This window comes from Lepisosteus platostomus, chromosome 6 (genome assembly GCF_059453375.1).
Source record: "Lepisosteus platostomus isolate fLepPlt1 chromosome 6, fLepPlt1.hap1, whole genome shotgun sequence".
NCBI lineage: Eukaryota > Metazoa > Chordata > Actinopteri > Semionotiformes > Lepisosteidae > Lepisosteus > Lepisosteus platostomus.
The window spans coordinates 11,649,948-11,663,404 of record NC_142616.1 but is presented as its reverse complement, the minus strand read 5'-3'; the positions used below and the strand labels follow the sequence as shown (position 1 = coordinate 11,663,404).

The window sequence follows — 13,457 nt, the reverse complement described above, 5'->3', positions numbered from 1 at the left end:
CCTGTCACAGCCTGAGGAACAGACAGTGAGCCTGTCTCTCAATAATAATAATACAGTGTGTGATCTCCTGTCACAGCCTGAGGAACCGACAGTGAGTCTGTCTCTCAATAATAATAATACAGTGTGTGATCTCCTGTCACAGCCTGAGGAACAGACAGTGAGCCTGTCTCTCAATAATAATAATACAGTGTGTGATCTCCTGTCACAGCCTGAGGAACAGACAGTGAGCCTGTCTCTCAATAATAATAATACAGTGTGTGATCTCCTGTCACAGCCTGAGGAACAGACAGTGAGCCTGTCTCTCAATAATAATAATACAGTGTGTGATCTCCTGTCACAGCCTGAGGAACAGACAGTGAGCCTGTCTCTCAATAATAATAATACAGTGTGTGATCTCCTGTCACAGCCTGAGGAACAGACAGTGAGTCTGTCTCTCAATAATAATAATACAGTGTGTGATCTCCTGTCACAGCCTGAGGAACAGACAGTGAGCCTGTCTCTCAATAATAATAATACAGTGTGTGATCTCCTGTCACAGCCTGAGGAACAGACAGTGAGTCTGTCTCTCAATAATGCTCCTTCTGTCTACAGTATATGCAAATATTTTATGTCTTTGTTGTAAATGTCTGTAGATTTGATTTTACTTCTGTGTCGTGTTAATTTGATTATTTTTTCTTGCTTTGGCAACACCGATTGCACCCATCAGCCATGCCAGTAGAGCACCTCGAACTGAACTGGGGGAGAGTCGAGGCGACCGGGAAGACCGCTGGAGGATATCCTGATCGTCAGGCGCGAGAACACAGAGTCCAGATCCCAAGATGTCACTGGAGGAGACTCTTCGAGAACGGGCGGAGGGGGAGCTCTCGGGTTCGAGCAGCGAGCGGAGCGGGGAGCGACAGCAGGAGGGGACTGGCTGACAGGGGCCGCGGCGCTTCTTGGCGCCACTTGGCTCGTCCGCGGCAGGATCTGCGACGGCTGGGGGCGGGGACACCGGGAGCGTCTCCCCGCTGGAGCAGTGGCTCTCCCCCACAAGACAAGCGTTCACACCGGCTCCTGACGCCCAGCCCCCCACTGACACCCCTCCTCCTCCTGCAGCTAATCTGCTTTCAGACCTGTTCCCCTGTCCTCCTGACGCACAGAAAAAGGAGGATAATCAGATTAGAGTCTGGATAGGAACAGCAGGGACAGAGAGAGGGAGGAGTGGAAGAGCAGACACACTGACCGACTGGACACTCCAGGACATTAACACTGCACTGGGAGAGAGGGGTTCATACAGACACACTGACTGACTGGACACTCCAGTACATTAACACTGCACTGAGAGAGAGGGGTTCATACAGACACACTGACTGACTGGACACTCCAGTACATTAACACTGCACTGAGAGAGAGGGGTTCATACAGACACACTGACTGACTGGACACTCCAGTACATTAACACTGCACTGAGAGAGAGGGGTTCATACAGACACACTGACTGACTGGACACTCCAGTACATTAACACTGCACTGAGAGAGAGGGGTTCATACAGACACACTGACTGGACACTCCAGTACATTAACACTGCACTGAGAGAGAGGGGTTCATACAGACACACTGACTGGACACTCCAGTACATTAACACTGCACTGAGAGAGAGGGGTTCATACAGACACACTGACTGACTGGACACCCCAGTACATTAACACTGCACTGAGAGAGAGGGGTTCATACAGACACACTGACTGACTGGACACTCCAGTACATTAACACTGCACTGAGAGAGAGGGGTTCATACAGACACACTGACTGACTGGACACTCCAGTACATTAACACTGCACTGAGAGAGAGGGGTTCATACAGACACACTGACTGACTGGACACTCCAGTACATTAACACTGCACTGAGAGAGAGGGGTTCATACAGACACACTGACTGACTGGACACACTAATACTGATGCTCAGTAAGCATGGCTGCTGAGTCACTGGCTGTGGATGAGACTGCAGGTGACCTCCCTGTGAGAGACGTGGGCCTGAGGCCTGGACCCGGCGCTGTACTGCACGGTGAGTAACAGCAGGGGGCGACAGAGCACACCGAGAGAGCCTCTTCAGAATCTGCAACACTCTAGCCCCGAGAAACAGGCGGAAACTACAGGGGAAAGGCAGTTAAAACAGGGAAGAGGAAACTCTTCCTTACACAGAGGGTGATGGGGGTGGAGAACAGGCACTTTACACAGAGGGTGGTGGGAGTGGGGAACAAGGCGCCCAGCCATGTTGTTGAAGCCCATACCCTGGCTTCTCTCCAGACACAGCTGGGGGAGATCCTCCAGTCAGGACAGGAGGCTCTTCTTTACGCAGAGGGTGGTGGGGGTGGGGAACAAGCTGAAAGGGTAGAAGGGCCTCCTTCAGCAGCCAGTGACTCCACCTACATGGGAAACAACATGAAACCTGCTTAAAGACTCCAGTAGGTCCTCCTGCAACACCTTCTGTGTCCACTAGGAGGCGACAGAGGCTAGTGGACACACACTCCTGCCCCCCAGAGACGCTCGTGTCACCCTGACCCTGCTGGCTACTGGAGTGTGTGTGTGGGGGGGGTCTGACTGATACCAGCACCCTGCCCCAGAGGTCCCAACCCCCTCTTGGGGAGCCCCCCCGCCCCGGCAGAACCAGCACCATCAGCACTGGAGCCCAGTTGACCTCGGGGACGCGGGAAATGGAGGGAGAAAAGAGGGGGTCCCGGGGTATGGGTGGCGGGAGAGTGAGACAGGAGGGGTCTGTCCAGGGTAACGGGGCTCTGTGCTCATTGCTCAGGTACGACACAGGAGGAGAAGCCATGGAGGAGACAACACATCCGCAAGAGCAGAGGTGAGAGACCTGTCTGTCCATCAGAGTGTCTGTATGAACCCCTCTCTCTCAGTGCAGTGTTAATGTACTGGAGTGTCCAGTCAGTCAGTGTGTCTGTATGAACCCCTCTCTCTCAGTGCAGTGTTAATGTACTGGAGTGTCCAGTCAGTGTGTCTGTATGAACCCCTCTCTCTCAGTGCAGTGTTAATGTACTGCAGTGTCCAGTCAGTCAGTGTGTCTGTATGAACCCCTCTCTCTCAGTGCAGTGTTAATGTACTGGAGTGTCCAGTCAGTCAGTCAGTGTGTCTGTATGAACCCCTCTCTCTCAGTGCAGTGTTAATGTACTGGAGTGTCCAGTCAGTGTGTCTGTATGAACCCCTCTCTCTCAGTGCAGTGTTAATGTACTGGAGTGTCCAGTCAGTGTGTCTGTATGAACCCCTCTCTCTCAGTGCAGTGTTAATGTACTGGAGTGTCCAGTCAGTCAGTGTGTCTGTATGAACCCCTCTCTCTCAGTGCAGTGTTAATGTCCTGTACTGTCCGGTCCTTGTCTCTCTCAGACCGCCAGCGTCTGTCTCGTGTGTCTCGGGAGGAGTTGGAGGATCAGTGTCTCCGGCTGCAGGAAGAGAACCAGCTACTGAGACAACACAGCAGGGAGCAGGAGCAGAGGATCAGGAGGTATGGAGGGAGAGGAGAGAGGAGAGAGGAGAGAGAGAGAGGAGGGAGAGAGAGGAGGGAGAGAGAGGAGGGAGAGAGAGAGGGAGAGAGGGAGAGATAAACCAGAGTTATGGTTTTCCAGAAGAAAGCCAGACCTCAGGGAAACAGGTACAAATTCACACTGAACAACAACACATTGGAGCACACATCCAGCTACACATATCTCGGTCTCACCATCAGCTCTTCCGGGAGTTTTGACCTGGCAGTGAAGGCACTGAGGGAGAAGGCACTCAGGGCTTTCTACGCAATAAGAAGGAGGCTCTTCAACATCAACCCACCAACAAGAATCTGGCTCCAAGTATTTGAAAGTGTAATCCAACCCATTGCCCTATACGGCAGTGAAGTGTGGGGTCCCCTCACAGACCAGGATTACACCCAATGGGACAAACACCCCACAGAAACTCTGCACATGGAGATCTGTAGAAACATCCTCCGTGTGCAGAGAAAAACTCCTAACAACCGGTGCAGGGCTGAATTAGGCCAGTACCCACTATTGATAAACATACAGAAAAGAATATTAAAGTATTGGCTACACCTAAAAAACAGCGACCAAAATTCCTACCACCACAAAGCCCGTCTGAGCCAAGAGCTGAGCCCAAAACAGAGCCCCCTGAGCCAGCTGGTCCTGAGGCTCACTGACCTGAGCCACACCGACACTAACCAGCCTCAGGACAGCACTGCTAGAGCACCACAACCCAGACTCAACCACATCACAGCACAGATCAAACAGCAATATCTCACACACTGGGACACACACACACAAACACAACATAAACTGGAATGCTACAGAACCTTAAACAGACAATATTCACTAGCCAAATATTTGACCAAGATAAGAAACAACAAACAGAAACAGACCCTGAGGAAGTACAGGATCAGTGACCACAGCCTGGCCATAGAAACTGGACACTGGCTGCCCAGAGAGGACAGGCTCAGTGACCACAGCCTGGACACAGAAACTGGACACAGGCAGACCTGGCTGCCCAGAGAGGACAGGCTGTGCTCCCACTGCCAGCGGGGAGAAATAGAGACAGAGGTGCACTTCCTACTGCACTGTGACAGATATTCTGGGATTAGAGAAACATTCTTCCCTAAACTCTAGTTTAAAATCTAGTCCCAGAGTTCCCACACCTGCCAGAATCACAACAGGTCCCAATCCTCTGGGAGAGGGAGGAGGGAACTCAGTTGAACTGGCAGCCCAGTATGTGATCTCCTGTCACAGCCTGAGGAACAGTGAGTCCGTCTCCCAATAATGCTCCAGCCGCCTACAGTAGATGTCAATATTTTATAATATGTCTCTGTTGTAAATGTCTGTAACATGTCTGTAGATGTTATTTTACTTCTATTTTGTGTTTTGTTCCATGTGAATTTTATTATTTTACGTGCTTTGGCAACACTGATTGTACCCATCGGTCATGCTAATAAAGCACCTTGAATTGAACTGAATTGAGAGGAGAGAGAGGGGAGATAGGAGAGAGGAGGGAGAGGAGAGAGAGGAGGTACGGAGGGAGAGATGAGAGAGGAGAGAGAGGGGAGAGAGGAGGGAGAGGGGAGAAGAGAGAGGAGAGAGGAGAGAGAGGAGGGAGAGGAGGTATGGAGGGAGAGGAGAGAGAGGAGAGAGAGGAGGGAGAGGGGAGAAGAGAGAGGAGAGAGAGGAAAGAGAGGGAGAGAGTCTTTATTAGCGCTGGGGGGGGGCAATGTGTTTTACAGCAGTGGAATTGAGGTACAGACAGACGGCAGAAAACAGATAAACAACGACAGGAACAAGAATATACTGTACATACATCATTACCCAGAAGATCACGTGTTCAGGATGTATGTTAATAAGGATGTATGTTAATAAGGATGTATGTTAATAAGGATGTGGCTACAGGTACAGTAGGAATGGGAACTTGAATCTGTTGGTTTTGGAGTTGGGGAGGGTTGGGGAGTGTTGGGGGGAGTTGGGTAGTGATGGGGGCAGTTGGGGTGAGTTGGGGAGCGATGGGGTAGTTGGGGGGAGTTGGGGAGTGATGGGGGCAGTTGGGTGAGTTGGGGTGTGATGGGGGTAGTCGGGGGGAGTTGGGGTGTGATGGGGTAGTTGGGGTGAGTTGGGGGTAGTTGGGGGAGTTAGGGTGTGATGGGGGTAGTCGGGGGGAGTTGGGGTGTGATGGGGGTAGTTGGGGGAGTTTGGGGGAGTTGGGAGGTGGGCGCCTGTGCTCTGATGGGGTAACTGGAAGTTATTAAAGATTTCCGCTGTAGGCCAAACACGTGAATGACGAGGTGTCGGAACGGAGGAGGGGGAGAGAGAGGATGGACAGAGCCTGAAGAAGGATAAAGGGACGATCAGAAAGAGGATGAGGGGCAGAAGGAAAGAGAGGGCCAGCGAGTGTCCGAGTGACAACATCCACTGTCGCAGTAATCACCACTTCCTGCGCCTGGACACGACCTCTGACCCCAGCGCTCACCCCGCAGGCCCACCTGTCTTTCAGGATGTCCACCAAGCTGCTGCGCCTCAGCGCGGGGCGAAGGGGGGGCATCGGGGGGCGCGGGGCGGAGCTGGAGGAGACCATCCAGGAGCTGCAGGACCGGATCAGCACCCTGGAGAGCCAGAGGGAGGCGCTGCGGAGCAAGCTCAGCCTGGCCACGGAGCAGAACCTGACTCTCAGGGGGAGGACAGGACACAGCTACTGCAGACACAGCCGCCACCCTGAGAGAGAGAGAGGTCAACACTCTGACTGGACACTCCAGTACATTAACACTGCACTGAGAGAGAGGGGTTCATACAGACACACTGACTGGACACTCCAGTACATTAACACTGCACTGAGAGAGAGGGGTTCATACAGACACACTGACTGGACACTCCAGTACATTAACACTGCACTGGGAGAGAGGGGTTCATACAGACACACTGACTGACTGGACACTCCAGTACATTAACACTGCACTGAGAGAGAGGGGTTCATACAGACACACTGACTGGACACTCCAGTACATTAACACTGCACTGAGAGAGAGGGGTTCATACAGACACACTGACTGACTGGACACTCCAGTACATTAACACTGCACCGAGAGAGAGGGGTTCATACAGACACACTGACTGGACACTCCAGTACATTAACACTGCACTGAGAGAGAGGGGTTCATACAGACACACTGACTGGACACTCCAGTACATTAACACTGCACTGAGAGAGAGGGGTTCATACAGACACACTGACTGACTGGACACTCCAGTACATTAACACTGCACTGAGAGAGAGGGGTTCATACAGACACACTGACTGGACACTCCAGTACATTAACACTGCACTGAGAGAGAGGGGTTCATACAGACACACTGACTGACTGGACACTCCAGTACATTAACACTGCACTGAGAGAGAGGGGTTCATACAGACACACTGACTGACTGGACACTCCAGTACATTAACACTGCACTGAGAGAGAGGGGTTCATACAGACACACTGACTGACTGGACACTCCTGTACATTAACACTGCACTGAGAGAGAGGGGTTCATACAGACACACTGACTGACTGGACACTCCAGTACATTAACACTGCACTGAGAGAGAGGGGTTCATACAGACACACTGACTGACTGGACACTCCAGTACATTAACACTGCACTGAGAGAGAGGGGTTCATACAGACACACTGACTGACTGGACACTCCAGTACAGTAACACTATCTGAACGTCTGTAATGCTGTATATGTCTCTCTCAGGGGTGAGAGGCCAGGACCGTGACCCAGCGGTCAGGAGGTCAGCTCAGACAGCGCCAGCTAGCTTCGGATTGAATTCGCTGGAGGAGACCAGAGGAGAGAGAGACAGGCTGTGAGTTGAGGAGGCCGAGTCTGAGTGACCTCAGTACCTGGGGGGGCAGGGGGCCGGGAGAGACGCGGCCACACAGAGGAGAAACTGGGGGTGATGGAGAAACTGCCCTCAGGTTTGCGAGTCTGACTTCCTCTTCCTGCTGCCCCAGCCCACCTGCCCCCAGGTGTGTCCGTGTCGCCATCTCTGATCCCGCCCTGCTGGGAGTGCTCTGTGTCCTCCCCTCCTCCCGTCAGCTCCACAGCCCTGCTGCTGTGTTTGGGCTGCAGTTGTCGAGTTGGCAGGTTAGCGCACTAGTGCAGTGGGCCAGTGGGTCAGTAGACGAGCTTAGCTGTGAGGCCTGAGTCCTCTCTCTCTCTCCCTCTCTCTCTCCCTCCCTCACTCTGCCGACAGGGCTGGGCTGAAGGACAGTCAGCGCTCCAGGATGGCCGAGACGGAGCAGACTGCAGAGCTGCTCAGGGACTCTCTGAGAGCCAAGGAGCTGGAGATCGAGGAGACACTCAGGGCGCTGAGGAGCCAGCAGGCTGAGGGACACAGGTACACTGACATCCCCGGGCCTGACCCCTCGCCCTGGACACCTGATACACCTGAGCTCCCACCTGAACACCTGATACACCTGAGCTCCCACCTGGACACCTGATACACCTGAGCTCCCACCTGAACATCTGATACACCTGAGCTCCCACCTGGACAACTGATACACCTGAGCTCTCCCTGAACATCTGATACACCTGAGCTCCCACCTGGACACCTGATACACCTGAGCTCTCCCCTGGACACCTGATACACCTGAGCTCCCACCTGGACACCTGATACACCTGAGCTCCCACCTGGACACCTGATACACCTGAGCTCCCACCTGGACACCTGATACACCTGAGCTCTCACCTGGACACCTGATACACCTGAGCTTCCACCTGGACACCTGATACAGACAGCTGACTGACACAGAAAGCCTCTGCTTTCCTGTTTTATAAACAGTCACCTGATCAACCTGACCTGTCTTCCAGCAACAGGTCAGGTGACTAGGAGCAGCAGGTCATTCCCGCAGTGGATTCTGGGGAATGTAGTCCAGACAAGCCTGCCATCTTGTCTGATCCTGCTGTGCTCTTCCAACCTATACAGTGCCTAACACACCTGTACACTGACTTACACACCTGTACACTAACACACACACCTGTGCAGTGACTAACACACCTGTACACTGACTTACACACTTGTACACTATAAAACAAACTGTACAGTGCCTAACACACCTGTACACAGTCTAACACCTGCACGCTGCACTGACTGACCTCTCTCCGCAGGGTTACCATCAAAGAGAATGTGGACGTCATCCGGCTGCAGAAACAGCTGTCGGAGAAGAGCGCCGCCCTGCTGGCCATGCAGGAGAAGTACAGCTCCCTGCAAGAGGTCGGTTGCCCTGTCCTGAGGGATGTTTACTATTCCCCTCCTCGCCTCCTTCCAGCTGCTCACCCTGGGCCCCTCTCTCATCCTGCAGGCCTTCGAGACCCAGCTGGAGGAGGTAGAGACAGCCGCTCCGCCAGGACCCGTTCCGCCTCTGGTCTCGGGGCCACCAGACCGTTCCGAGCAACACCCCGCCCCGCGATTCCGCCACTCGGGCCACGCACAACACACACAACCCTAACAACAGCATCATTAAGAGAGGCTGACAATCATACCAGACAGCAAACGACCACAAGTAACAGTGTGTGACGCTGTACCTGAGAAGAAGCGCCGCTGGCACTCAGGAATGAGCCGAATGACCCGCTTGTGCCATCTTGTCTGAACCTGCTGTGCTCTTCCAACCTGCACGGTGCCGAACTCAACTGTACACTGACACACCTGTACACTGACTTACACACCTGTACACTAACACACCTGTACACTGACGTACACACCTGTACACTAACACACCTGTACACTGACGTACACACCTGTGCACTGACTTACACACCTGTACACTAACACACCTGTACACTGACTTACACACCTGTACACTGACACACCTGTACACTGACTTACACACCTGTACACTAACACACCTGTACACTGACTTACACACCTGTACACTAACACACCTGTACACTGACGTACACACGTGTGCACTGACTTACACACCTGTACACTAACACACCTGTACACTGACTTACACACCTGTACACTGACACACCTGTACACTGACTTACACACCTGTACACTAACACACCTGTACACTAACACACCTGTGCACTGACTTACACACCTGTGCACTGACGTACACACCTGTACACTAACACACCTGTACACTGACGTACACACCTGTACACTGACTTACACACCTATGCACTGACTTACACACCTGTACACTGACTTACACACCTGTACACTAACACACCTGTGCACTGACTTACACACCTGTACACTAACACACCTGTACACTGACGTACACACCTGTGCACTAACACACCTGTGCACTGACTTACACACCTGTACACTGACGTACACACCTGTACACTAACACACCTGTACACTGACGTACACACCCGTGCACTGACTTACACACCTGTACACTAACACACCTGTACACTGATGTACACACCTGTGCACTGACTTACACACCTGTGCACTAACACACATGTACACTGACTTACACACCTGTACACTAACACACCTGTACACTGACGTACACACCTGTGCACTAACACACATGTACACTGACTTACACACCTGTACACTAACTAACACATTTGTACACTATATAACAAACTGTACAGTGCCTTACACACCTGTACACTGACTAACAGACCTGTACACGAACACACCTGTACACTGGCTAACACACTTGTACAATAACACACCTGTACACTAACACACCTGTACACAGTCTAACACCTGCACGCTGCACTGACGCCCATCTCGCTCCACAGAGTTGCCATCAGAGAGAATGTGGACGCCAGCCGGCTCTCCTCTCTAACCTCCCCCAGCTCGCCCGCCGTATCGCTCCCTAACGCACCGCAGTAAACCCCGACTCCCTGACGGCTGACTGACTCTCTGCTCCTGGCCCTCGTGCGACGCGCCGACCGCCCAGCCACAGCAGCTCGTGCTGGTGTGCTCACTAAAACTGCACGACATGTCACGGGCCAACCAACTTCCTTACCGCTGACTGACCAGCTCACTCACTCCGCGCGGCGAAGAAACTCCTATTCATTGTTTTTGGGGCACAACAGGTGAAGGAGTGTTTGCAAAGCAAGAACAGTTTGCAACCATTCATGACAGTCACACTATTATTATTATTATTATTATACTGGCAAATCTGTAAAGTGATTAGCTGATTAACTCTGGAATTTCCTTGCTGATAAGCCTTTTCTTCCTTTTACTGAAAACCTCCCCCCCGGACCCCGGCCTGGCCTGGGACCCCCCAGAGTCAGAGGGCCCTGAGACAGAGCCACCAGACCCTGCTGGAGAAAGCAGAGGAAGTCACGGAGCAGCTGAAGCAAGAGAGACAGAGGGCCTCGTCCCTGGAGAGGGCGCTCAACACTGCCACCCTCTCGAGGCAAGGCCTGGAGGAGGTACTGCGGCCCGGGGTCGAACCCGCACAGCAGCTCCGTTCTCCTGCAGCCGGAGATGCAGATTGGTTACTCGGTCACCCGATGACAAGGGGACAGGGGGATCAAATCCGACAGCAGACATCTTGGCGCTAAGCGGGCCTCGGAGGAAGGGCGATCTGAATCCAACGGGGAGCTTCTGGGAGCAGCAGAACCGTTTCTCAGCGTTGCCGTTTTCCCGCAGATGCAGACCCGGCTGGAGGAAGTGCAGGGAGAGAGGGACCTGCTGAAGGAGAGCTACGACAAGCTGCTGGAGAGGTGAGGGGGCGGGGCTTCGACATGGGCGGGGCTTCAGTAGGACAGGATCATCAACAAGGGGGATGGAAGTGGGCGGGGCTTCACCGGGCCAGGATCATCAACAAGGGGGCGGGGAGTGGGCGGGGTTTCACCAGGTCAGGATCATCAACAAGGGGGAGGGTGTGGGTGGGGCTTCAGTAGGACACGATCATCAACAAGGGGGAGGGAAGTGGGTGGGGCTTCAGTAGGACACGATCATCAACAAGGGGGAGGGAAGTGGGCGGGGCTTCAGTAGGACACGATCATCAACAAGGAGGAGGGAAGTGGGCGGGGCTTCAGTAGGACACGATCATCAACAAGGGGGAGGGAAGTGGGCGTGGCTTCAGTAGGACACGATCATCAACAAGGGGGAGGGAAGTGGGTGGGGCTTCAGTAGGACACGATCATCAACAAGGGGGAGGGAAGTGGGCGGGGCTTCAGTAGGACACGATCATCAACAAGGGGGAGGGAAGTGGGCGGGGCTTCAGTAGGACACGATCATCAACAAGGGGGGGGGAGTGGGCGGGGCTTCAGTAGGACACGATCATCAACAAGGGGGAGGGAAGTGGGCGGGGCTTCAGTAGGACACGATCATCAACAAGGGGGAGGGAAGTGGGTGGGGCTTCAGTAGGACACGATCATCAACAAGGGGGAGGGAAGTGGGTGGGGCTTCAGTAGGACACGATCATCAACAAGGGGGAGGGAAGTGGGCGGGGCTTCAGTAGGACACGATCATCAACAAGGGGGAGGGAAGTGGGCGGGGCTTCACTAGGTCAGGATCATCAACAAGGGGGAGGGAAGTGGGCGGGGCTTCACCAGGTCAGGATCATTAACAAGGGGGAGGGAAGTGGGCGGGGCTTCAGTAGGACACGATCATCAACAAGGGGGAGGGAAGTGGGTGGGGCTTCAGTAGGACACGATCATCAACAAGGGGGAGGGAAGTGGGCGGGGCTTCACTAGGTCAGGATCATCAACAAGGGGGAGGGAAGTGGGCGGGGCTTCACCAGGTCAGGATCATTAACAAGGGGGAGGGAAGTGGGCGGGGCTTCAGTAGGACGGGATCATCAACAAGGGGGAGGGGGGTGGGCGGGGCTTCGCTAGGGCAGTATCTTCAACAAGGGGGAGGGGTGTGGGCAGGGCTTCACCAGGTCAGGATCATCAACAAGGGGGAGGGGTGTGGGCAGGGCTTCACCAGGTCAGGATCATCAACAAGGGGGAGGGGTGTAGACGGGGCTTCACTAGGGCAGTATCTTCAACTAGGGGGAGGGGTACAGGGTTTACAGTAGTGGACAGAAGTCTGACCCCTCTCTCTGTCCCCAGCTCCCTGGCCGTGCCCCAGCCCGGAGATGGACAGGGGCAGCAGGTGCTGAGGCTGCAGCTGCAGGCCCTGCAGGAGAGCCTGAGGCAGGAGGAGCAGGACCGGGAGACGGCCGAGCAGCGGTCCGCGAGGGACAGAGGTGGGCGTGGCGCCCGGCGGTCTGTCTGTCCGTCCCCCCCCCTCCCCCCCGGCTCACGCTGTCCCTCCCGCAGACACCCTCGCGTCCCTGCGAGAGACACACGCCGCCCTGCAGCAGGAAGTCCTGCGGCGCACGGAGGAAGTGACATCACTGCAAGACCAGCTGGACTTGGTCACGAAGGTCAGAGACGCTTTCTGACTGACATGAGCCAGCACACTGACCGCCTGACCAGCTGACTGGCACACTGACCGCATGACCAGCTGACCAGCATACTGACCATCTGACCAGCACACTGACCGCCTGACCAGCTGACCAGTACACTGACCGCCTGACCAGCTGACCGGCACACTGACCGCCTGACCAGCTGACTGGCAATACTGACCACCTGACCAGAACACTGTTCAACTGACCTGCTGACCATTGACCACCTGACCATCTGACCAGCTGACTGGCACACTGACCACTTGACCAGCTGACCGGCACACTGTTCCACTGACCATCTGACCAGCTGACCGGCACACTGACCACCTGACCAGCACATTGACCGCTTGACCAGCTGACCGGCACACTGACCATCTGACTGGCACACTGACTGCCTGACCAGCTCACTGGCACACTGACCATCTGACTGGCACACTGACTGCCTGACCAGCTCACTGGCACACTGACCATCTGACTGGCACACTGACTGCCCGACCAGCTGACCAGCACATTGACCATCTGACCGGCACACTGACTGCCTGACCAGCTGACCGGCACACTGACCATCTGACTGG

At 54.3% G+C, this 13,457-nt stretch overlaps 1 protein-coding gene across 1 annotated transcript in view; it reads left to right on the top strand.

Moving 5' to 3' along the window:
• Nucleotides 1-1,952: 1,952 nt before the first annotated feature.
• The window catches only part of rpgrip1 (RPGR interacting protein 1), a 25,296-nt gene continuing 13,791 nt past the window's right edge, over nucleotides 1,953-13,457 (top strand). Inside the window, exons 1-12 of the mRNA XM_088638155.1 lie at nucleotides 1,953-2,046; nucleotides 2,794-2,847; nucleotides 3,384-3,501; nucleotides 6,012-6,244; nucleotides 7,256-7,364; nucleotides 7,755-7,898; nucleotides 8,669-8,774; nucleotides 8,863-8,886; nucleotides 10,766-10,912; nucleotides 11,133-11,206; nucleotides 12,545-12,681; nucleotides 12,755-12,861. Coding sequence (XP_088494281.1) covers nucleotides 1,953-2,046; nucleotides 2,794-2,847; nucleotides 3,384-3,501; nucleotides 6,012-6,244; nucleotides 7,256-7,364; nucleotides 7,755-7,898; nucleotides 8,669-8,774; nucleotides 8,863-8,886; nucleotides 10,766-10,912; nucleotides 11,133-11,206; nucleotides 12,545-12,681; nucleotides 12,755-12,861 — 1,347 coding nt within the window. The remainder of the gene's footprint in view (nucleotides 2,047-2,793; nucleotides 2,848-3,383; nucleotides 3,502-6,011; nucleotides 6,245-7,255; nucleotides 7,365-7,754; nucleotides 7,899-8,668; nucleotides 8,775-8,862; nucleotides 8,887-10,765; nucleotides 10,913-11,132; nucleotides 11,207-12,544; nucleotides 12,682-12,754; nucleotides 12,862-13,457) is intronic.